This window comes from Belonocnema kinseyi, chromosome 10 (assembly GCF_010883055.1).
Source record: "Belonocnema kinseyi isolate 2016_QV_RU_SX_M_011 chromosome 10, B_treatae_v1, whole genome shotgun sequence".
NCBI classification, from domain to species: domain Eukaryota; kingdom Metazoa; phylum Arthropoda; class Insecta; order Hymenoptera; family Cynipidae; genus Belonocnema; species Belonocnema kinseyi.
The window spans coordinates 19,847,411-19,873,178 of NC_046666.1; the positions used below are offsets into that span (position 1 = coordinate 19,847,411).

General features: G+C 31.3%; 1 protein-coding gene across 1 annotated transcript in view; it reads right to left on the bottom strand.

The window, feature by feature from the left end:
- LOC117181782 (semaphorin-2A) overlaps positions 1–25,768 on the bottom strand; it is a 466,531-nt gene that overhangs the window by 30,296 nt on the left and 410,467 nt on the right. Inside the window, exons 4-5 of the mRNA XM_033374751.1 lie at positions 2,207–2,269; positions 1,864–1,971 (exon numbers count right to left, since the gene is read on the bottom strand). Of these exons, the coding sequence (XP_033230642.1) occupies positions 1,864–1,971; positions 2,207–2,269 (171 nt within the window). The remainder of the gene's footprint in view (positions 1–1,863; positions 1,972–2,206; positions 2,270–25,768) is intronic.

Here is a 25,768-nt window from a genome sequence, read left to right on the forward strand (position 1 = left end):
AAATCGAGAGAAAACGGTAAAAAAATCCAAAAAATACCTTGAACCTGACGCGATAAAGGTCAGCGGACACCAGGTTCATAATCAGCGACCCCAAAAACCTATAACATATTTTTTTAAAATTTTTTTACCGTTTTTCTCGATTTGACCTTCAAATGACTTTCAAATGACCTTGAAACTGAAGCGATAGAGTTCAACGGATTCCAGATTCGTAATTAGCGACTTCAAAAACCTATAACGTATTTTTTTGGATTTTTTTACCGTTTTCTCTCTATTTGACCTTCGAATGACCTTGAACCTGACGCGATAAAAGTCAAAGGACGCCAGATTTGTATTCGGCGACCCCGAAAACCATAGTAAACCAGAGCTAACTTCAGAATACATGTTTAAGAGCGGCAAATCTCTCGAAAATACAGTTGGTGGGTAGTGGTGTTTCCTATATTTGTAGGGGTGGCTGGGAGGGGGGGGGGTGGAGAGTAGTCCGTTTAGCGTGCAATCGAATCGGGATACTTATAAGATACTACCATGATTTTTTCAGATTTTTTGGTCCAAAAATAAATTAGGCCAAAAACCGGCCTTATCGACCCTCCCCGTTTAAGGTTCTTTTGAGAAATTCAAGCAGTTTTCCAGATTTTCAAGGCTTGACAAAATTCAAGGAGAATTCCAGGTTTTCAAGGTCGCTGGATACCCTATAAAAGAATCCGCGTCTCAATTAGAGAAAGGACCATATATTTGGGTCAGCAGTAAATAAAAGTTATTGCAAAAATAAAAACCCAAGCTAGCATTTTGAGGCTGTAAAGTCAATACAAATATTATGTGTGATGATTTGTAACAAAGAAGGGGATAGTAGACAAGTAAGGAAGATTCTAACTGAAGATGTCTACCTTACCGAAATCAAGAAGCTTCTGCCTGTAGTGGTTCGTATCCATACTAAGCTTCGAGAACATTCTCGAAGGGTGCTGATGACGTCACATAATAATAATATTGCATAAGAGTCATGTAAACAGGTTCAAGGTTATTGAATCTGTTTACATGACTCTTGCGCAATATGATTATCCTGTGATCTCATCAGGACCCTTCCAGAATGTTCTCGAATCTTAGCATGGACACGAACCACTACAGCTAGAAGCTTCTCGATGTCGGTAAGGCAAGAATCTTGAGTTAGGAACGTCCTTACTCATCTATTAGGAATGGGGAGAAAAAGTTTTCAAAATAGCGTGCTGCAGTTTTTGAAAGGGCTTTTATTGTACTTTTTTATGTAAAATGATAGCTTTAAAGGAATTAAAGCTCATGAATCTGATACTCGTCCTTTCGAGAAGCAACGAGCCTGTAAGAGGTAGTCGTTATAAAATCTCTAGGGTGCACTTGGGAGTCGTAAGTTCAAACATCACCGAAGCCGTATATTCTTCGGTGTCGTTACACGGGTACTTGAACGCACAATGCGTTCGTTTCGGTAGATAATCCTTGCTTACGTACTCTATCAAAGGTGAGCGGATAATAAATCTCTAAATCGCGAATTCAGAGGTGGCTACAGAAATTTGGTTTAAAAATTCGAAGATTTAGCAAGGTCTTCCAAGTCTGTTGCTGAAAGAAGTTCAGTTAATTCAAAGACTTTTTAATCGTTGCAGACAAATTATGACACTGATTCATCCTTGATTTGAAGTCATCGAAATTGACCGATTTTTCTATGTGAAATATTTATAGCAAATTATTATTAAATTACTGATAAGATCATTTACGACTTCCAGGTTTTCCAGGTCCTATTGAAATCCTGAAATTGCTACTTTCCTATTATCTCAGGAACTTTTATCGGGGAAACTTAAACTTAAATCGATAAATATTGGATTTAAAGTGTATAAAACTTACGTAAATAACCCAATCTTTTGGAGAATGCGCGTTGGTTCCACAGACATAGAGACGATTTCCCTCCCCCATTGGCTGTATGACTCGAACGTGATTTCGACAATCGAAGTGCTGAAAACAAAATTTTTTTCCGTTTTGTGGGAATACTTTCATCATCTCATGCAAATTCCTCAAGGAATACGAAGCTATTATTTTGGAGCACCATAAAAGGTACAAGTGCAATGAGGATTTTACGGAATATTGCTTTTAATTATTACTTATTCTCATTTCTTTCTTCTATCCTTAAGAATGAATAAATTAAAAAACTGTAAGTAGTACTTAATTAAAAAATTAATTTCCAACTTACCTCTGATTTTCCCTTAGAAACGCAATTGGCGACATTGCTCGGTTCCAGGTTGAGAGCATCTCTCTGTAACAAAAACAAAAAATATTGTTATTTTCAATAAACAAACAAGTAAAATAATTTTGACTAACATTAAACAAATAATAAAATGAAATAAGTGTTTCTAATTCTAAGGCCTATTTTTTAAATTAGGGTAAATTTCGAGTCTTCTAGCATGGTCTTTGTACCCTCTTTTCTGTTTGAAACCCCCTTCTGGAAATTGTCAGTCCCACGTAAGTGTTAGAAGAGCACTAGATGCTTCGCGAGTGCGAAGACTAAAGGTACTCGTCGCGTGTGTGGAAAGACCGACAATTCTTTCCTTTTTCTAAAAAAAAAGCTCTGCAATCCGGGAGAAATAAGGTCAACATATTCAGACACTTAAGACAGACATATGTCGTGCAGCATGTTGGAAATCACAGTATTCACTTCCGCACACAAACGAAGTAACACTTGTCTGAATACTGAAGTAGAGTGTCATGTAACAGTGCATGTTAGACAGTCTCAACTACGGAAGTAGTTCGTTTACACGACCAATCGTCTAATGCACCCGGTCTTAACGATCACCTAAAGTTCGCGTGGTGGTACATAGTGTCAGAATGAAGATTTCCTGTTTGAAGACCTCTTCTTCCTGATAAATCACTTAATCTAGATTGGAAATCGAAAGAATGTATATCATTTTTTTGACTGTTTCCTCTTCTAGATGATAATTTGGATTGAAAATCAATCAGAGTGAAATAGTACGCTACGTGGCGAGGTTTTAGCCCTGTGCCGCGTATACTATTTTTCACAAAAAGAACATAAAAAATGGTGGCTTTGACAGCTTGTGAAGCGTTACCAAAATAACGGTATACAGGCGACTGCGAACGAAACTACTACCAAAACCCTAAAGTTTCCAATTCTCTTATTACAAACCCTGTTAAATACCTTAGGTTTGGTAATGGGAAGCTTGGCAACTCTAGGACATGTAAAGTAGCTTCCAAGTCTCTTATTAAAAACCTTAGGGTTTCTAATAAGGGGCTAGGAAATTTTAGGGTTTTTAATAAGAGACTTGAAAACTCTAGGGTTTCTAAAGTAGTTTCGTACCTGCACTCCTGCTCTTATTACAAACTAGAGTTGCCAAGCCTCTTATTACACACCCCAGAGTTTCCAAGCCTCTTATTACAAATCCTATGGTTTGTAATAGTGTTTGCAATAAGAGGCTTTGAAACTCTAGGGTTTGTAAAGTGGATTCCAAGTCTCTTATTACAAACCCTAGGGTTTTTAATAAGAGGTTTGGAAATTCTAGGATGTTTAAAGCAATTTCGTATCCAAACATCTGCTCTTATTACAAACTAGAGTTTCCGAGCCTCTTATTACAAACCCTAGAGTTTCCAACCCATTTATTACAAACCCTAGGGTTTGTAATAAGAGACATGAAATCTACTTTACAAACCCTAGACTTTCCAAAGCATCTTATTACAAACCCTAAGGTTTGTAATAGGGTTTGTAATAAGAGGCTTGGAAATTCTAGGATGTTTGAAGTAATTTCGTATTCAAACATCTGCTCTTATTACAAACTAGAGTTTCCAAGCCTCTTATTACAAACCCTAGGGTTTGTAATAGGGTTTGCAATAAGAGGATTTGAAACTCTAGGTTTTGTGAAGTGGTTTCCAAGTAGCTTATTACAAACTCTAGGATTTTTAATAAGAGGTTTGGAAACTCTAGGATTTTTAAAGTAGTTTCGTATCCAAGCAGCTGCTCTTATTACAAACTAGATTTTTCGAGCCTCTTATTACACACCCTAAAGATTCCAATCTTTTTATTACAAATCCTAGGCTTTGTAATAAGAGACTTGTAATCTACTTTAGAAACGCTAGACTTTCCAAGGCCTCTTATTACAAACCCTACGGTTTGTAATAGGGCTTGTAATATGAGGCTTGGAAATTCTAGGATATTTGAAATAATTTCGCATCCAAATATCTGCTCTTATTAAAAACTGGAGTCTCTTATTACGAACCCTAGAGTTAGAAACTCTAGGGTTTGTAACGTAGTTTCGTACACGCGCACCTGCTCTTATTACAAACTAGAGTTTCCAAGCCTCTTATTACAAATAAGAGTTTTTAAGCCTCTTATCAAAATATAGATTTTCAAAGCCTCTTATTGCACATCCTTGAGTTTCCACGCCTCTTATTACAAACCCCAAGATTTGTAATAAGAGGCTGGGAAACTTTAGGATTTGTAAAAAGAGCCTTGGAAAATTCAGGATTTGTGATAAGAGACATGGAAACTCTAGGATTTGTAATAAGAGACTTGGAAACTGTAGGGTTTGTAAAGTAGTTTCGTACCCACTCATCTAATTTTATCGCAAGCCCTATGGTTTGTAATAAGTCTTAGGAAACTATTCTAAAAACCTTAGAGTTTCCAAGCATCTTATTACAAACTCTAGAGTTTCCTACTGTTTCCGCGGGTTTGTAATAAGAGGTTTGGAAACTCTAGGGTTTGTAACAAGAGGCTTGGAAACTCTAGGGTTTGTAAAGTAGTTGCGTACTCGCGCACCTGCTCTTATTATAATCTAGAGTTTCCAAGCCTTTTATTACACAGCTCTGAGTTTCCAATCCTCTTATTGAAAACCCTAAAGTTTGTAATAAGAGACTTGGAAACACTTTACAGAACCTATACTTTTCAAGCCTTTTCTTGCAAACCCTATGGTTTTTAATAGGGTTTATAATAAAACGCTTGGAAACTCTAAGGTTTGTAAATTAGTTTTCAAGTATCTTATGACAAACCCTGTGGTTTGTTATAAGAGTAGGTGGGCGGGTACGAAATTACTCTAAACACCCTGAAGTTTCCAAGTCTATTAGCTTATTAGAAACCCTATTACAAACCCTATAGTTTGTAATAAGAGGCTTGAAGACTTTAGGGTTTGTAAAGTAGTTTTCAAGCCTCTTATTAAAAACTCTGGAGTTTCCTATAGTTTGTAATAAAAAACTTGGAAACTCTAGGGTTTGTAAAGTAGTTTCGTACCCGCTCACCTGCATACCGCTTTTTTCGAAACATTTTGCAGGCTACGAAATCCGCCATTTTCGATGTTCGTATTGTGAAAATAAAGATTTTTGTCTAAATACATTTATCCTGACGAATCATTTGATATACATCGGAAATCAACAGAAACTGCTTGGAAAGCATCTTCATTGATACTATATCATTCTTTAGCTTTTATTTCTTCTAGATCATTATTTGGAATGCACATCAATCAGTGGCACTGAACTTAGAAAGTATCTTGATTTGTCTTCCTTCCAAATGATCAGTTTGATTTCACATCAATCAGTGGCACCGAACTTGAAAAGCATGTTAATTGAAACTATATCTTTTTTTAGGTTTGTCTTTCTTCTAGATTTCTAGATGATTATTTGAATTGCACATCAATCAGTGTCAAAATGAAGATTCTAGATTTAAAATACTCCTACCTGATAAATAATTTGATCTGAATCGAAATGAAAAAAACCTAAGTTGGAAAGCATCTTAACTGAAACTGTATCATTTTCTGATTTTTTTATATTCTAGATCTAGATGATAATTTGGATTGCACATCAGTCAGTGTCAGAACAAACATTTCTTGTTCAGACTTTCTTCCTCAAGAATTATTTATTCTAAATCTGAAATTTAAAGCAGCAAAGAAACACCTTAATTCCAAGTATATAATTTTTGTAGTTTTCTTTTTGTAGATGATCATTTGGATTGCGCATCAATGAGAAGTAGGTCGTACCTCGAGAGCATGCAAGCGTGGATGTCTGCATGAAACGGAGTCGACGAGACGCCTTGTTTCGTTTTATCTTCCCTAGTAATAATTAAGTTCGACGAGGTATACGGTCATGTAAAGTAGAGAGGGATGCTTATCATATAGGTCGAGTGTATACTAAAAAGTAGCACAGACATCCACACCCCTTTGCAATTCTAACTCTCTCTTTGACCGCTCTCGTCACCTCGTCTCGGTTTCTAGGGCCCACATCATATTCTATACTCAACGTGCAAAAACACCGCCCCAAGAGTGAACCTCTAAGGAACTCTTTTTCTCAAAAACTCATGCTTCTCCGCAAGAACTTATCAATTCATAAAGACTATTCTATAACTAATTATTTAATTATTCTATCCCAGAATTTTTCTACCCTGATGACATAATAAGTCCCATTATTCGATTTTCATCCCCCTTCTTGCATAACGCTTGGTCTTCAGTTGTCCAGTGAAAGGAAACTGTATCCTTTATCAATTAACCATTCAGATAAGAGTAATTACTACCTCTCCTGAATAAGAAAACTTAAGTTACTTTGCAATCACGAAAAGTTCACTTTGACGAGAGATGCCTGATTTCCAAGCCGAAACATACACTCTGAGAATTTCGAGTCGATGTGAGACTCTTTCTGTTAGCGGGTGCTTATAACCCCCTAAAATATTCGAGTTTGTCCTCAACGAGTGATTAAAGAGACAAACGAGTTGCAGGAATTTCGGAATGGTTGACGCAATAGCAACCACTGGTTTATTACTCTGCGACATTATCACCTCTCACCCGAAGCTTAATCAACCGCCCAGGATTCCGAAAGTCTCAACACTGTCTGAATAGTGCAGACGGCGATGACGAGAGTGCAGAGAGAACGCAAAGCGAACTTCCACCAAGTGAAGCATGCACTCGAGAAGTAGTGATTACACATGGAAGCGACGACGTAATCAGGATGCCTTTCTTGTCTTCCGTAGCTTCACCTCCATACCGAGATTTTGCTTTGGCGATGGCACAAAACAAATAATGAAAGGCGCATCTGCTTTCCTGCAGATATGTAAATCCTGGTCTAAACTTTCGAATATTTTCCTCATTTCAAAACATCACTTGGTTATTATCCAGCTAGAAAGTTGAGAGGATTCTCTGAAAACTATCGTTTTTTTCTCAAGATGAATAGAGATTCTTCATGTAAAGATGTTTCAATACGTTAGGCAGTAAATAAATTAAAATCAAGATTCTTCAAGGAAAATTTTCCAAAGTTCCAAGTGTATATTTTTGATTTTCTGCGTGCATGCAAAAGTGAATACGTGAGAGACATCGTGCTGATTCCCAGGGTGGTTGGCCGAATGCCAACACGTGTTAGAACCACGGAACACGCCAACTCGCACGTGGCCATTCTACCCCCTAGCGTCCCTCTGCACCACGTGTTACTATTTTATGAGATAAAAAGGGCCACGGCCATCCTTCGGTGGCAGAGCGTAAATTTTTTAGCATCCTGGTAGGTTAGAGGGTGTTGGTACCCCTGGGAAAGACCCGCAGTTTTCCGACTTTAATATTTCATCAAAGTAAATTGTATGACCTCTCTCACTTCAATTTTTCCTCATCGCTTTTTTTCCTTCTCACTCGAATTCTTTTTCGTTCGTTAAGACAACTTTCTCAATACCTTTCTAATCTTCCGAACTCTAGAATAATCTTGGGAATATTTGACCAGTGAATTATCAAAAACAGAACAGTGTCACGGGAGGATGAATTCTAGTAAAACTTGCAGATTGTACTGCAGAGACTAGAAACCGTCTTGGAACAGGAGTAACAGAGCCACGGAAAAGCTTGAGTAGTGCAAACATCGAAATTGTAAACCAAGGATCCGAGTAGTACCAGGATGCTTAACAACCTTGGTAATTGGAGACTAAGAAACGGTCCTATTATCAGAACAAGTAACTGACAACGGTCCGCCTTGAATGTCGACTCTAGGGAATTTCTCTCTCTTTCTCTCCTCTCTCTCTCTTCTGTCTTTGCACCTCTTCTGTCGAAACTTTACGGTTTAACTTTTTAATTACCGCTCTGACTCGTGTTTATCGTCACATTAGTTTGGCCACCCTCCTAGTCCTTCCTTTAAATGTTCCGCCTGGCATTCAACTTTCCTAATACTTGCCGCGTGTCTGGAACTACTTCGTTGACTTGCTAACGAGACTAGAGTTATTAACCGCAGGTGCGTTATTCGCACTCCTTGTAAAGGGAGTTGCTTATTACAGAGTGAGTTAGGACTTCAGAATGTTTCTTTAAGTGGCAGAGTTATTGATAGTCTCCGCAAAGGGAGAATTCAGCGTGAAATTGTTTTTCAATATTTATGAGCTATCGTGAGACGGGGCCAAATGGGACATATTTTTAGATTATTGTCAATAAATTATACAAATAGAGACCCACTTTGTTGCATAATGCAATGTCCAAAAATTGCTCCTTAAGGTGGGGTTAAAGCATTCACTTTTAATAAACGGTGAAAACAGCTATTTTGTAAAACTAAATTGCAAAATGTAACAAAGCATAATCAAAATAAAGGGGAAAAAAATTCCATGTAGTTTTATCCAAACGAAACTCAACCAAAGAGACTCTAAAATAAAATTTTACATTTATTTTACAGAAAACAATAAATACGAATGACATCCTTTTTACGTGCAATTATTTAAACTTAGCAGATTACTTCTTTCGTCTACAAAATGTTACTCGCCGCGGGTAAAATATTAATATGATAACGTACAATCTATATTTGTTTTATATTTAGAAAAACTAAAAAATAGATTTTCAAGGTTAATTACTAATTAATTATTAATTATAAATTAATTATCGTTAAAGAAGCGTCAAAATAATAATTTTAAATAAATAAAAAATTACGTTAAAAGAACTGAGTTTGTGTCGTAAAAAATAACCGAATAGCCCATTGGTTAATTAAGTTTATCTAAAAAATCATAAATTTTTATTGGCTGACTAAATATGCTAACTCGGTGTTATTTTAGAGTAATTTTTGTTCGATTCCGTAGCGAGATTTTTATTTATCACACCATAAATACCTCAAGTGGATAAATGTTTATAAAAATTGTTCATAAAATTTGATATAAAATAGCAAATTATTTAATCATTATCATTATCTCAACTATCATTATTTCATTATTAAAACTCTTTCTGTATAAAATTGTTAAAATGTAATTAAAATCAAGTGACAAATCGCAGCCAATCCAGAAGAAATAATTTGTTATGCACTTATTTGTTTATAATAAATTCAATAAATTTATAAACATTTGCGTAGCTACAGGACATTTTTCCGGATAGTTGTTTCATTGATTCTAGGTATCTTCAAATGAATTCAAGTATTCCTCAATAAATGGTACTCTTCAAAAGTAAAAAAAAATTCTTTGGATCTATTTTTATTAAATAAAAATATATAATTAAAAAAATTTTCGAAAATATCTTCCTTATAGTTGATGCAGACTTTTATTTCTCTTTTATTCTTTAAAAAAATGGGTAAACCGGATATGAATTGTATTCTAAAAATCGATTTATCCACAGTCCTTTTTTATTACTGCTTGTCAGTAGCACAACCCCGGCTATGGTCAGACGCGTTTGATTGACTTTTACTGAATTGAAATAATTAAGGCTCAATTAGTAGTGAGCTAATCTGGAATTTAATAATAAAATATGACTGCAGCCTTCAATTATCGACAAATTTTAACGTTTTTACTTCAGAATTTTATTTTATTTTTTTTTTTACTTTTTCGCCTACTTTTTTAAAAATAAATGTACAAAAAAAGTTAATTCTTAGAAACAAATTTTATTGCATCTCTTATCACTTAGATATACTAGTGATCAGCCTAAATTATGACAGCATACACGAAGAGGAATAAAATTGTTCGTTATACCATTTCATTGTTATCAACCGTTCTTATGAATAAATAAACAATTTTCCTGACTTTTTGCAATAACAAAATTTTGAAAGCTAACATTTATCGAAGTAACTTCTCAAACTGATTAAACTTTAGAAAATATTTAATACCTAGCTGTTGGATTTGTTATAAGCAATTTAACTTAACAATTCAGCTTTAACATAAGTAATTTAAGTTAACAAATAGAAAATTATTATCTGTTTTTCGCGGGAAAAAATTCTTTCAAATCTTATATGTATCGTAATAGTATATCAGACTTATTAGGCTGCAAAATATTGGTAAGAGTTAACATTTATCTTTGTTATAAATAATGTTAATAACCAAATAAATAATTCGCAAAATTTTTTATGTGGAAAAAAATCTTTTTTACCTAACCTGTGTCTAAGTCACTCTTTAGATTTACTAGAATGCAAAAAATTATTAAGATTCTACATTTGGCTTTGTTATAAATAATTTTGGTAAACAAATAAAAAATCGCAAACTTTTTTCACGGAAAAAATTCTTCGCTGCCTAATATTTATCGCAGTCGCTCAATCATTCTTACTAAACTCAAGAAAATTCTGAGAAATTAACATTTAGCTTTTTTATAAATAATTTAGGATAACAAATAGAACATTTTTATCTGTCTTTGACGGGAACAAATTATTTTAGCTCTTATATGTATCCTAATAGCTTATCAGGCTTACTAGGCTGCAACAAATTGCTAACTATGAATAAATATCTTTGTTAAAAATGAATTAAGTAAACAAATAGACAATTTTCTAATTTTTTTAGTGGAAAAAAATAATTTGTTGTTTAATATATATCTAAGTCTTTTATCACACTTAATGAGTTCCAGAAAATGGTTAAAACTTGAGATTGAGCTTTTTTTATAAATAATTTAAGATAAACAATATAAAATGTGTACGATAATAATTATTAGAGAGATTTTAATATTCATGGGCTCATTTTAAAGCTAAGAATCCATTTCTAACTTTCGAAATTGCCTACATTTTTTATCTATTTTTTTTAAAAGCTGATTGATTTTTAAAAACGAAACTGGTTTTTCTCTTGCTTCTCATGAAATAATTTAAGATAAACAATATAAAATGTGTAAGATAATAATTATTAAAGAGATTTGAATATTCATGGGCTCATTTTAAAGCTAAAAATCCAGTTCTAACTTTCGAAATTGCTTACATTTTTTTATCTATTTTTTTTTTGAAAGCTAATTGATTTTTAAAAACGAAACTAGTTTTTCTCTTGCTTCTCATGAACCTGTCACTTGACTCGGATTCCATGTATATTCTTCACGAGCGAAGCAAGAAATCCAATCTGCATTCAATATTGATTTCAATCCGATATCACGGATTTCCATTTCTGTGATTTACTCCTTATTCACTGCCGTGCCAAATTCTATTTTGGACGCAGGTCGACGCCACCCCTGTCAATCAACGGTATACCGCCAATGTCAACGGAATCACTAGATTAACTTTTCATTTCCAGCATCTCAATTTTATTCCATTTACTCTGGAAGTGACTTTGCTATCGAGTAAAGAGAAAAATATTTCAACTACTTGTGTTTCTTCAAGTTTAGTTCGAGTGAGTCCTAGGGTTGTTGTAGGTCAGGGAACACCTGGAAATGAGGAAAAAGTCAGGGAATTTTATTGAGGAGGAAAAAATCCGGGACAAGTCAGGGAAAATCAGGGATTTTGATTTTTTTCTGTAAAACTCAGGGAATTTTTTGAATAGCTGTCAGTGATAATAAATATGAAATTATTTAATTTCAATTTTTTTATTCCTTTATTAAGAGATTCTATGATGAAAATGTTACAAGATTAAGCTTCTGGTCTTTGAATATAAATGGTTAGGGAAAATAAAAAATTGTTTAAGGAATAATTTCGGAATTTTAAAAATTAAATTTTGAGGCCACCCTAATATAATATTTTTATCTTTTTGATTGAAAATTTATCTTTCGGTTTAAAAAAAAATTCAAATATTGTAGTAGAAAATTAATTTGTTTTAAAAATTCATATTTTTGTATTCAAAATTCAAAATTTTGTTCTTCATCTTTTTAATAAAAAATTCATTTATTTTAGAAAAAAGTCCATTTTTCTATTAAAAATTCAAGCGCTTATTTGAAAAGTATTCTTTTTTTGTTAAAATCTCAATAATTCTGTTGCAAATACGTCTTTTTTAGTTCAACATAACTATTTTTATTTTATTAGATTATTCGTTAAAAATTAAACTCAATTTTTTGTTAACAATGATTTCCATTTACTAGAAATTTAAATATTCCTGTTGGAAATTTATAATTTTAGTAGAAAATTAATATTTTTGGTTAAAATTTCGATTGTTTTTGCTTGAAAATTAATTTTTTTAACTGAAAATTTAACAATTCCAGTTGAAGATTTATTGTTTCAGTTAAAAATCCCTCCCCTTGTAGAAAATTTAACTGTTTATCATAAATTCGTTTTTTAGCTTGAAAATTCAATAATTCGGATGGATTTTTTTTGTTCAAAAATCAATCTTCCTTAGATAAAAATCAAGTTTTTTATTAAAAATTTGTCTTTTTTGGTAGAAAACGTAACTTCTTCGTTGAAAATTTCCATTTTTAGATATAAAATTCAACTCTTTTGGTTTGAATTTTACATTTTCTTATTCAAATATCAAATACTTTATTTTTTGTTATAAACTTAACAATTAGGATGAAAATGTAACTATTTCGTCAAAAAGAAAACTATCTTTAGTTTAAAGTTTATTCATTTTAATTGCAAAGTCTACGATGAAATTTTTAGTTCAAAATTAATTTTTTTTGTTAAAAATTGTACTATTTCGTTAATAATTTAATTATTTTGACAAAAAGTTATATTTTGTGAAAACTTCCTTAATTTGATTGAAATTTTTGTTCTCCCTTGTCTGAAAAACCTATCCAAGCTACACATTTTTTTTTATTTGAAAATTCATCTCTTTTGGTTAAATGTTCAACTGTGTGGTTGAAAATTAATCCACATTGGTAGAGGATTTATCAAGAAAATTTAACAAATTTAAGTAATCACGGCTGAATTCACTACTTAAATAGATCTACTTGAATATTGGCCGATTTTAAAGTTTTTTCTTTAGAATTCAAGATCATTAAATTCTTGACAAATTTATGAAAATATATTTAAAATTGTTAATCCTATTTTTAAAAACCAAAATCAAATTAGTTGATTTATGTTTTTTTTTTTTAATTTTCATCACTTAGTGACAGTAGCAATAGCCCGGATATGGTCAGACGTGCCTGGTAAAAAACATATAGAGGTATATTTTAACTTTTTCTTATTTAATTAGCCTATTTTTCAAACAAAAAAATAGAAACAGTCAATCAACTATTTTCTTATTTTCAACACTGTATGTCAGTAGTAAAAACCCGGATATGATCAGACGCGACAATTACAACTATTCTTCTATTGAATTTAAATAATTAAACCCTAATTTACTACTTAAATATGTTTACTGTCTTAAATTATTGGCCCAGTCTAAAGTTTCTTTCTTCACAATTCAAGAGCATTAATTTCTTAACAAACTTATGAACATTTGTTTTATTTTCATCACTGTACATCAGTAGTACGAAAACGGCTATGGTCAGCAGCGGCTGGTACAACAAGTATTCTTTTACTAAATTCAAATAATTACGATTAGATTTTCTACATAATTAGGTCTACTGTCTTGAATTATCAACAGATTTGACATTTTTTTCTTCAGATTAAGAAATAATTAAATTCTTTAAAAAACACCTAAGGAGGTATATTCTAACTTCGTTATTTTTAGCTTATTTTTTTAAAACAAGATCAAGCAAATCGGTTTAAGCTTTTCTTATTTTTTATTGTACCTTTTCCTAATAGTAGGTATAATATTCTCCAACTGAAAAACAAAATCAACACGAAATGAAGAAGTTGCACTCCTGGAAACACATATGACAAATTCCAGGCACGTTTCCTCGAGGTAACAATAAAGAAGTTGTCCAATGTACTGAAGGTAGTTTTCTTCTGCTTTCAATTTGCTCCAACATCCTCAATTGAATTGCGAAGAACGACAAAAGTATTTGGTATAAAAGAAGAGATAAATTTATCCTTTGTATAAATGTAGGAGGAAATTGTCTTTCTTTGACGATTCGACTTTCTTCAGAAATCCTAATTTAAGAGAATTATAAAACAGAAGAACTTGATGTCTCTGGTTTTTACTGCTAGTCTGGTTATTTTCTTAAAGGAAATAACATCGACACTTAAAGTTGAACTTTTTACTTCGAGCAAGACCACGGCACATCTGACATTACATTTCTCCAACTTGAGAAATTTTTTTTTAAGATCAAAATGAAATCTACTTTTTTATGATTTCTTTTATGCACCAAAACAGAATACAAAAAATCTGAAAAATAAAAATGAGAGGTAATAATACAAATTGCGACAGATATTATTAAAATCTTATCCCATGAATTATAAATAAAATAAATAAAATTTTAACTGAAACGATAAATCTACCAAAAAAATTTATTTTTAACAAAGAGTTACAGTTTATAACCAAAAACGGAGAGATTTTGAAACAAAAAGAAAACTTTTCTACAAAACAGTTAATTGTTCACCCCGAAAATACTAATTTTCTACGAAAAAGAAGAATTTTCAACAAAATAATCCAATTTTAAACCAAAGAGGTAAATCTTCAACAATAAAAAAATTATTTTTCAGTCAAGAAAGAAAAATAAATGTGCAACCCGGAAATGTGAAATTTAAAAAAAATTATTTTTAAGCAGAGTTGCATTTTCAACAAAAAAAGGATATTTCAAACAATAACATTAGTTGTATCCAAAATGTACAAATTTCCCGCCAAAATATATCAATTTGTAACATAACGTGGAAAAATTACATTTTTAGTTTGAAAAATTAATTTTAAACCAAAAGAAAACGAATTTTCAATAAAATACTTAATATTTCTACCAAAGTTGAACATTTATAAAAAAAAAATAATTTGCTAACAAAGCACTTTAACTTTTAACCCAACTAGTTGAATTTTCAATTTAAGCAAAATTAAATTTTCAATCAAAAATTGAATGGTTACATTTTACGTTTAAAAAATTAATTTTCGACAAAAAAAGTGTTCAACAAAGCCGATTAACTTTTAACTAGCGGAATGAATTTGCAACTAACATTATGAACATTAAAATGGAATAGTTGAATTTTCTGTTCAAAAACCAATTTAAAAAAAAAGTTAAAATTAACCTAAAGATGAAATTGGAAACAAAAAAGTTGAATTCTCAACTGAAGAAGATTAATTTTCTAAAAAAATAAAGGTTGAAGCCGAAATAAAGAATTTCAAAAAAATTGTATTTAGAATCAAGAAACATTCAGTTCAATTTTTAAATAGTACAATGTGAACCAAGAAACGAATTTTTAAACAAAATATTCTTGAAATATCAACCAAATAAAATTAATTATTTGCCAAACAGTTGCGTTTTCATTTGGATTTTTCTACGTAAAAATACGAATTTTCAATAAGAAAGTTTAATTCGCAACTTGAAAAAGATTAATTTTCTACCAAACAGTTACACTGTTAACAAAAACAAACTAAGTTTCTACCAAAAGAAATGAATTTGGAAGCTGAAAGGAAAATTTGTTTTAAAAATATTTTAACAAAAATAGTTATTTTTATAAGAAAATAGTTGAATTTTCAACCCGGAAAGCGCAATTCATAACAGATCAGACCAAGAGACAAATTTTCAAATAAAATATTGTTGAATCCTGAGACAAATAAAAAAATTCTCTAACAAACAGTTGCATTTTCAATTGGATTTTCAAGACCAAAATATAAATATTCAATAAGAAAGTTAACTTTTATTCAAAAATAGCTCAATCATCACCAAAGAAGATTAAATTTCAATAAAATAGTTAAATTTTTTATCTAAAAAAGATTCCATTTCTAAACCAACAGGACGAAAAATAAATGTTGCATTTCGAACATTAAAATATGAATTTTCAAATAAAAAACTTAATTATATATAAAAATACTTAAACTTTCAAACAAGAAAGAGGAATTTTCAGGAAAAAAGTTGAATTTTCCAACAAAATTTTCGACTTCGCTAGCCAATACAAAAATTTTTTTAAATACAAATATAATTGTCAGGAGGAAGCAACTGAAAAAAAGAAATACAAATACAAAGAAAATAAATATAGAAACTATTAAAACTGGAATAAAACAATTTAAAATTAAAATTATTAATTTATTAATTTTTAGATAAGGGTGCTTCTAGATTAAGATTCCTAAGTTGTCTACTTCGAGAACATTCTGCAGCTAAAATGTTTCTTGTCCGTACTAAGTTTCTAGAATATTCTCGAACGATCCCGAAGACGTCCTTAAATGATATGCGTAATAATGAGAGACAAATTTGCGTAAACTTCAAAGTTATATATTATCTCAAGTATTTATTATCTCAATTAAACTTTTATCACCTCAATTAAACATTCATTATCTCAATTAGGCACTAAGATATTAAATAAGCTTGAAATGGTTTACGCAATTTTGTCTCTCAAATACACAATATAATTTTATGACATCTTCAGGAACATTCGAGAAGTTCTGGAAACTTAGCACGGACACGAACCACTTCAGCTGTAGAATTTTCTCGAAGTCTTTAAGGTAGGAATCTTGATCTAGAAAAGCCCTTGCCTATCTACCTAGATTGATTGAGAATAACCAATTTATCTTTTAATTTAAAGGGCCAGTCAAATATTTTGTATTGGAAGGAATTTACTTTATGATACCTCATCACGAGGATAATCGAAATATACGTAATATTATTATGTAGAAGTGAAATTCCTGGGAGGTTTAGGTCGGATGTTTGGAGAGGAAATATTTCTGTTTAATAGTCAATGGGCTGATGCTGGTAATGGAACCTAAAGTGTTTGCATGCCATGGAAACACCGCCACATGACCGTAAAGTTAATGGTAGTGTGCGGTTTGATGAAATGACGTCTACAACAATCTACCTTCAGGTCGTCAAAAGTCATGCCTCTCTATTTGTTTTCTAACCTAACGCAAAGCTTTCTGAATACCTGCTGGAGAAATATCTTTCATATATTTTTCGATTATGTTAATACAATTCAATTTAATTTCTAGAAGTTTCTAGAAGATTCTAGATTTTTCGAAAATTTTACTTTCCGACTTCACAGTCCAGAACGCTCTTAAGAAAGGGGAAGTAGAGTGGTTTTTTTCTTACAGAAATAGGGTAATAAATAAATAGAAAAATAGAATAGAAAAATATGAATTTTTCTAACAGAGTTGAGTTTTCAAGCAAAAGAGATGAATTTTTAACCAAAATTATTATTCAACCAAATAAACGAACTTTAAAACAAACCAAAATTGAAATTAAATTAAGAAACATGGATTTTCAAGAAAAGAGTTGATTTTTCCATCAAAATAGATAAATTTCCAACAAAAATCATTATTCGAACAAATGATCAAATTTAAAAAAAAATTCATCTTAAACCCGAAAATATGAATTTAGAAAAATGTTGAAGTTTCAACAAAGAAACAAGAAAAAAGACAACCAAATTGTTAAATTTTTAACCTAAGAAGATGAATTTAAAAAAATGTTGTACATTAAACTAGAAAATATGAATTTTTAACAGCAACAAAAATATTTTGAATCAGTTTAATTTTTAACCAAACAGTAGAATGTTCAAGTTAAAAAACGATTTTGATTTGGAAAATGCGAATTTTTGACAAAATACATTAATTTCAAGTCAGAAAAGATCAATTTTCAATTTTTAATCTAAGAGAAGAATTTTTATCCAAAACTATAAATCCTAAATAGAAAAATTAATTTTCAAGAAAAGAGTTGATTTTTAAAACAAGATGTATTTCGAACCAAAAATATTATGGCAGACATTTCAACCAAAAAAAGAATTATCTTTGACTAAGGAAAGTTAGATACGATTTAAAACACATTTAACGACAACAATATTTATAATAAGAAACTTTTCGTAAGAACAAAAATTATTATGGTTTTAAAACATTTTGTTGTGTTTTGAGAATTTTTTCAGCTTTTTTAATCAGAAAGATGGTATTATTGGGAATTTTTTTCACTTGAATTATTTCTATTTGCTAAGAGGCTAATTTCCAAGTATGTTTCAATTAATTTGAAATTGTTTAAACAATTATTATTTGTTGAAAGAATGTTTCTCCCTCTGTAAAATTTTGTAGTTATTTTTTAACACATATAGTAATTATTTAAACAATTTTTATTGGTTTAAACTTTTTCTTCCGAAAATCGTAAAAACTTATAATTTTCTGAAAATAATGACAGGATTAAACAGTATTGAGGGCAATATATTTTTAAAGGATATTTTATTTCTTTAAATAAATAATTATTATTAAGATAATATAGGGTATATATTCTGAAAACAACCTTTAAAAATATCTTGCTTTAAATATTCTTTCATTGTTTCATTATTTATAAAAAATAATAACTTTTGACGATTTTAGAGAGAAAATATTGATTAAAAAATGAACATTTGTAAACTTTGTATAATTTATCCCAAATGAACTTTATACCAGTTAAGGGATAGAACAATTGTGAAAAGAATTTAAAATGAATTTAAAAATTAATTAAAATTTATTTGGTGGAAATTATTCCTTGAGTACTTTTTGAGAGGAGGTTATACTGTAATTTACAAAAATTTCCTCACAAGTACTTCTTTTTCTATTCGATTGAAAATTTAGCTTTTTCCATTTGTGTTTTTACAAGTATCAATTTGTATCACCTTATTGTGAAAATTATCGTTTCAAATATTTACAACTAATATTTTTTAAGTTCAAAAATTTGGAAAAATTGATAGATGGATGAAATTGATAACCCTTCGATGACAGAACAATTTTGAACATTTTTCTGAGTTTGAATTTCCCGTCAAATTTTTTTCGAAAAATCATGCATGTCTAATGTTTTTAGAAAGCTACGCTTATAATTTTAAGTTTTTCGAACTCTTTTTCATAAAATCAAATTTTTCATTTTGCTTAAAAACGAAAAATACGAAAACTTTCTGAGATAAAAGTTTGCACGTCTCAAAAAGTTTAATAAAAAATTTATCTTGTTTTTTTTACGATATCTTTCATTGTTCGCGAGATAAGCTCCAGAATTATATTTTCCGGAAAAAAATCTTCTATTCCTGCAGGATGTGTTGCTTTCTATTAGCAGACATTTTCTTAATTCTTATAAATAATAAAAAAGTTGAAATTCAAGGAAGAAAACAGAAAAGGCTAAACCATTTTAAAGTATTTTCTTTAATTAAAATGTAATTTTTAAATTTTTCACATAAACTTCGAATAAAAAAGATGAATCAGGGAGTCAGCAATAAATATTTTTATAAATGGCTTTTAAGGCAACATATTTAAATTTCAGACTTTCGAGGATATTCCGTTTTAATAACTTGCGAAAAAGTTGAGATACTAATTCAATCACAAATGTCATTAAAAGTGTATTTATGCTGCCATATTTTGGATTCTTTTAAGATTATTGTTTATAAAAATTTTATTTGTTATATTCCAGCTTGAATGTGAATATATTTATATTTCGTGAAAAAAATTCTTTAAGTATTTCATTCAATGTGTTTTCGTGAGATAACAAAAATAATTTTTCATATTAGAGCTTTTTTTATTTTTGCCTTTATTTTATTATAAACCTTGTAGGTATAAACCCGGACCTTCATATGTTTGATATCATCGCAGACAGAACAAACAATGTGTGTAAATAGCACCGTTAAAAAAAATTCATGTTCACTAAAATTGTAATTATTTGATTAAAAAATGTATAACAAATTTTAAGAGAGAAATCTAGACGTAAATAATAAACAAATGGTAGCAGACAATTGTTCAATTAATTAAAATTATTTCCATATTTGTGATTTTACTTCCGCTTGACGCAAAATTCGTAAAATTTCATTCGATTTATGTTCCTCAGGTTTTTATTAAATATTATTTTAAAAATTGTTAAATGAAATGAATAGAATTGTAAAAAACCTTTCAAGGAATCGAATGAACTTTTTTAAATTAAAACTGGATGACAATGAAGACTTTTGAATAAAGCGAAAGAAAAAAACACTATTATTTTTTTATTTAGTCAAGGTATTCTTTTCTTAAATTTAATGCAGTTATCAATGAGCGCTTTTTCAAATTTTCAAATAAAAATAAAGATTAAGTCATTTTTAACAAGAAATAAAGAAAGGAAATATTTCATGGTATTTATTTTACAATTTACGAAAATCAAACCTGTCTTGAATGCAAGGGAAGTTAACCCCTAAAAATTAAAAAATATTCAAAATTATAAACTAAAGTAAAAATAATCTGAATGAAATATAGTCGAGAAAAAATGCTAAAATATAAGGCTATGAAATAAAAAGTTTTTAATATAACTTCAGCTTATCAATTTAATGCAACGTGGCTTTATCCAGCCGTTAATATATCATTATAATTCCTTGCTTCCCTCGGAGCTTATTTTACATACGTGTAATGCAAAGAGATATCAAGCATAAAATAATTCCCTACCTAAAGGAAAGCCATTGCGGAACACTCCGCGACTAATTTTGTTGAATGGAGAAAATCTGTGAATTGGAAGTGGACTGGAAATGACACCTGGTTGCTTCAAGACCATTAATTTAATTGAAATGTCAAGGGAATTCTTGCTACTCGATATTTTTTTTAATTTCCATTAACAAGAGTCTGATTTTAAATATCCAGGAAAATAAAATAATAAGCCCAATATTTAGACAATCTTCCTCGCGACAATAATAAAATCAGAACGAAGATTAAAAATATGTCCTATTAATTTATCATACAATTGTGTATTTTCGTTTGTTAGTTTTTTTTTTAAATACAGAGAGAATTAAAATTATTCAATAATTATCTCATCTTAGAACGTTTTTGAATTACAAATCAAACCCGAAAAGCAGTGGTAAAACGTCAGACCCGCCAAATTCAGATTCTTGCTCTAAATGCCGATTCTTGCGCCGAATGTCGATTCTTGCTCCAAATGTCGATTCTTGCGCCAAATGTCGATTCTTGCGCCAAATGTCGACTCTTGCGCCAAATGTCGACTCTTGCGCAAGGTGATCGTTTTAATCCAAGGAAAAAAATCCCGGTCACTTCCCGGTTCCCATTCAAAAATTTTGTATTCAAATTCTCAATAATATACGCGTAAAAAAATGAAGGTACTAACACTTTTCAATTGGACATTATAATGTTTAAATTTGGTAAATTAATGAGTTCAAAGATTCAGAAAAAAATGGTAAAAATGTAATCTACGTTATTATTTTCAATGCTCTAAACTAACGAATCAATGAACTTTAAATTTTTTAAATTATATTATTTTTAACAAATGCAAGCTAGAAACGTTAATAATGAAAAATTACATTTTTTTAAACTTCTTAAATTTTAAGTTAAATTATTTTTATTTTAAATAGTTTAAAGATCCTCGAACAACTTTAAAATTTTATTTCAAAATCTGGAGAAACGTAGAAATTTCTTTAATTTATTAAAATTTAAAACCATTTTAAAAATTTGTTTATAACTTCTAAGTATCTTTAGAACAAATCGAATTTTTCCAACAATTTTTATAAAATCCTACAAATTAAAAAAAAATTTCTTTAAATCTTTAAAATTTTATTTTCAAATTCTTGAAATTAAAAATGAAAACATCAAATAGAAAATTTGTAAAATAAAAGATTTTCTAAATACGCATTGTAAAATGAACAATGTCATAATTGAAAAGGATAACAATTCGACTTATTATTTTTTAAACAATTGAAATCGAATTTGGAAAAATTAGTCTTCTAAATATTTGTAAAATTTTCGATCAAAGAATAAATTCACTATCATTTCCCGGTTTTTCCCGGTCTTAAAATTTTGAACAATTTTAAATGAAATACAGATAAACTGCAACATTTAGAATTTTATAAATTAATGAGGTCAAAGATTCAGACAAAAATTGTAAAAAAATAATCAAAGTTATCATTTTCAATGCTCTAAACAATCAATAAACTTTAAATAATTTAAATTATATTATTTTAAACTATTTTAAGCTAGAAACGTTAAAAAATGAAAAATAAAAATTTTGGAAAATTTTTTATGACTTCTGAAACTTCTAAAAATTTCTCCTATAATTTTTAGAAAATCCTGCGAATTTAAAAAAAAAATTCTTAAGATCTTCCAAATTCTTTTTTAACAATTTTTCTTTTCAAATCTTTTTGAATATTCTCTTAAAATAATTTTACAAAATGAAAAATTATTTTCAGTTTGCCTAAGAATCTTAAAAAAATGTTTTTATTCTTTTGGCGGCTTTCACAAATCTTAACAAGTTTCAAATTTTTTTAAGTGCAAAAATTTATATTTGGTTTTGAATTAAGCTTTGGCTATTTGCACGAAATATCTGTACGAATAGCCCAATTTTTTCGGTACACACTTCGTTTATATTATTTCAAATCATTTCAAATTCAAAATTAATTCAACAATTTCACTTACTAATTAAACGTTTTTAAAAGATCAATCAAAATTGTAACTTTCAAAGTTTGAAAGCACTTTGAAAATTTTAAGATTCAAGACTTTTGATGTAAAACATAATAAAGTTATTTTTAAGTTAAAAACCGTTTATAAAGTTTCAATCGGACCTTTGCGTTTTTTAAAGACTAAGTGTTGTGGAATAAATTATTTTTCCCTTTCAATGCTTGAAGTACAGATTCATTTTCAAAATAATTTATTTATATTTACTGTTGATAAAATAAAAAAGCATTTAACAAACACTTTCAACTTCAAACGCTTTTCATTTTTAATTATTTATTAAGTCTTCAAGACTGCATTTTAAAGTTCTTTAAATTATAAATGAAAACATCAATTGGAAAATTTTTAAAGTAGAAGATTTTGTAATTACACATTGTAAACTGAATGATGTCGTAATTGATATGAATAAAAAGTCGACTAATTATTTTAAAAACTTGAAATCGAACCTGTTTTTCCCGATCTCAACAAATTTACGTTCACTTCTCGGTTTTCGAGTCCAGCGGCCACCCTGCTTGCGCCAAATGCCTAGTTTTGCGCGATGCGCCTATTCTTATACAATGTGCCTATTCTTATGCCAAATGCCTATTATTGCGCCAAATGCCTTATCTTGCGCAAAGTGCCTAATCTTGCGCAATGCGTATATTCTTGCGCCAAAAGCCTATTCTTGCGCCAAATGTCTATTCTTCCGCCAACTGCCTATTCTTGCGACAAATGCCTATTATTGCGCCGTGTGCCTATTATTGCGCGAAATGCCGATTTTTGTGCTCGTAATTCAAATTAGATGATTGGCAAGATGTAGCTAACCTTTTAAGGATTAGAAGCAATTTTTCCCTTCCTGAGGGATGATTCATTAACAATGTACTAACCGGCAGAGATGAAATGCTGGAGAGGGCGAAACTGGATAAGTAGAACCAGGCAAAGATCGAATCACGTACGACATGGAATCGAAATCGATAAACAAGAGACGGTCCAATAAAGCTGGAGGATCACTGGGAGAAATTGTAGGGTGAGTTTCGACAGGATCGTACATCCTCTAAGGCGAATTGGCCGGCGGGGACGATGCTCGTCGAAGTATAAGGCGGTTTTACGTTTACCTGCTACCTCTAAAGTATTAAGGAAACTGGTAGGATTTACACGGCTGTAAAACGTTGGATGAGGTATACGACTGTCGAAGATGTAGTACAAACATGAAAGTGTTTGCTGCCTTGATACCCCCCCCCCCCCCCCCCTGGTATGTACAAAATGCTCGATGGAGTAGAGAAAAGCACTAAACAACCTTGCTAACTCCTGAAATATAAACCAACCGCCCGCGCCCTGTTGCTTCCAAAAATGACGGTATTAAATATACATTTTGTGCGGAACCAACCTTACGCTGACTTTCGAGTATATAGTATACTTTTTACGCTTTATTTTATCTGGAGGATAAATTCTACCGCTTCCTTGAAGACAAATTTTTAATATAGAAGGAACCTCGATTGCTGCACGAAAGTTGTGGTTTTATATCTTTTAAACAATTAATTTTGAGTTAGTAGTTGCAAAATGACATTTTATAAATCGGAAGATTTCTAGAATTGATGGGTGGTGGTACAGAACTAGATAACTGCCCGAGCTAAACTAACCGATCTTGCTCCAATTATCAGACTCTTAATTTTTAGGACCCATTCACAATTTTAAGAAGCAGCAAGACAAAAATTCAAAAACTAATTTTTTAAGGTTATGAATTTAGACCACCCTCCTGCAACAATATCTTCAAAAGATATATTTATATCTGTTTCAGTTTACTCGTTGAAGCAATCCTTCTTTAGAGGGAATAAAATTTTTCATGGTAGTCTCGTGTGGGATTATCATATGATATTCTTCTGTCCTGCTGAGAAGAGAGCAGAGGGAGGAATTGGGGAAAGTCGTAAAACGAGAGGACAGTATCTTTAAGTCAGTGAATCGATATTGTGTTATAGCATGCACTTTCGATATGATCTTGTATACAAGAGTGCTGGCTGCGCGTAACTTAATACCTTTGAGTTACACTTGCGATCGGTATGTATGTATGCAAAATGCAAAATTGGATCGTGCAACTCCACTTCGCCTTCTTATATTTTCCCCACCAAATATTACCTTCAATACTCTTTGCTAGTCCATTCTCGTTGTTGTCGTCCATTCCCCCTTGACTCAACCGAGAGAGACTTTTATGGTCAACTCCCATGCTTTTCCTTTTACGCGGATAGGAATAAATACTGCCTTTCATTGAAACTCTAAGAAGCTTTCAAATTTAATGGAGTGGATAAATTCATGCAGTAAAAGGGGAAGAATAAACCAAATATAGGTAGAAATCAGTTCCTATACAATGTTATTATTTTTAACTTTTTTTATCATTCTTGAAATAGAAAAAGATGTCACATTATTATTGCATAGAAACTGCCGCACCAAACCTAGTCGATTTCAGCGCCTGACGCACCAAACGCCATCGATTTTATCATCTGACGCGCCAGCGGATGTCCATTTAAGCGCTTGTTGCGCCAAACGCAGTTCAGGACAGCGCCAGACGCGCCAAACGCCGTCAATTCCAGTGCACAGCACGACAAACACAGTCGAGTTCAACGCCTGACGCGCCAAAAGACATCGATTTTAGCGTCAGATGCGACAGCAGATGTCCATTTAAGCGCTTGTTGCGTCAAACGCCTTCGATTTTAGAACCTTGTGGGCCAAACGCCGTCAATTCCAGAGCCCAGCACGACACAAACACAGTCGAGTTCAGCGCCTGACACGCCAAACGGCATCGATTTTAGCGTCTGACGCGCCAGAAGACGTCGATTTAAGCGCTGGACGCACCAAACGCCTTTGATTTCAGAAACTGGCTTGTCAAACGCAGTCGATGACAGCGCCTGACGCGCCACACGCATTTAATTCCTGAGCCTAGCAAGACAAACACAGTCGAATTCAGCGCCTGACGCACCAAAAGATGTCAATGTAAACGCTTGATGCACCAAACGCCTTCGATTTCAGAATCTGCCGCGCCAGACGCAGTCGATGACAACGCCTGACGCGCCAAACGCGGTCAATTCCTGAGCCTAGCACAACAAACACAGTCGATTTCAGCACCTGACGCGCCAAACGACGTCGATTTTAGCGTCTGATGCGCCAGAAAATGTGGATTTAAGCGCTTGACGCGCCAAACGCAGTCGATTTCTGTGCTTGACGCCCCCAAATCCGTCGAATGTAGAGCCTGTCACGCCTAACGCACTTGATTTTAGCTCCTAATGCGCCAGAAGACGTCGAATTAAA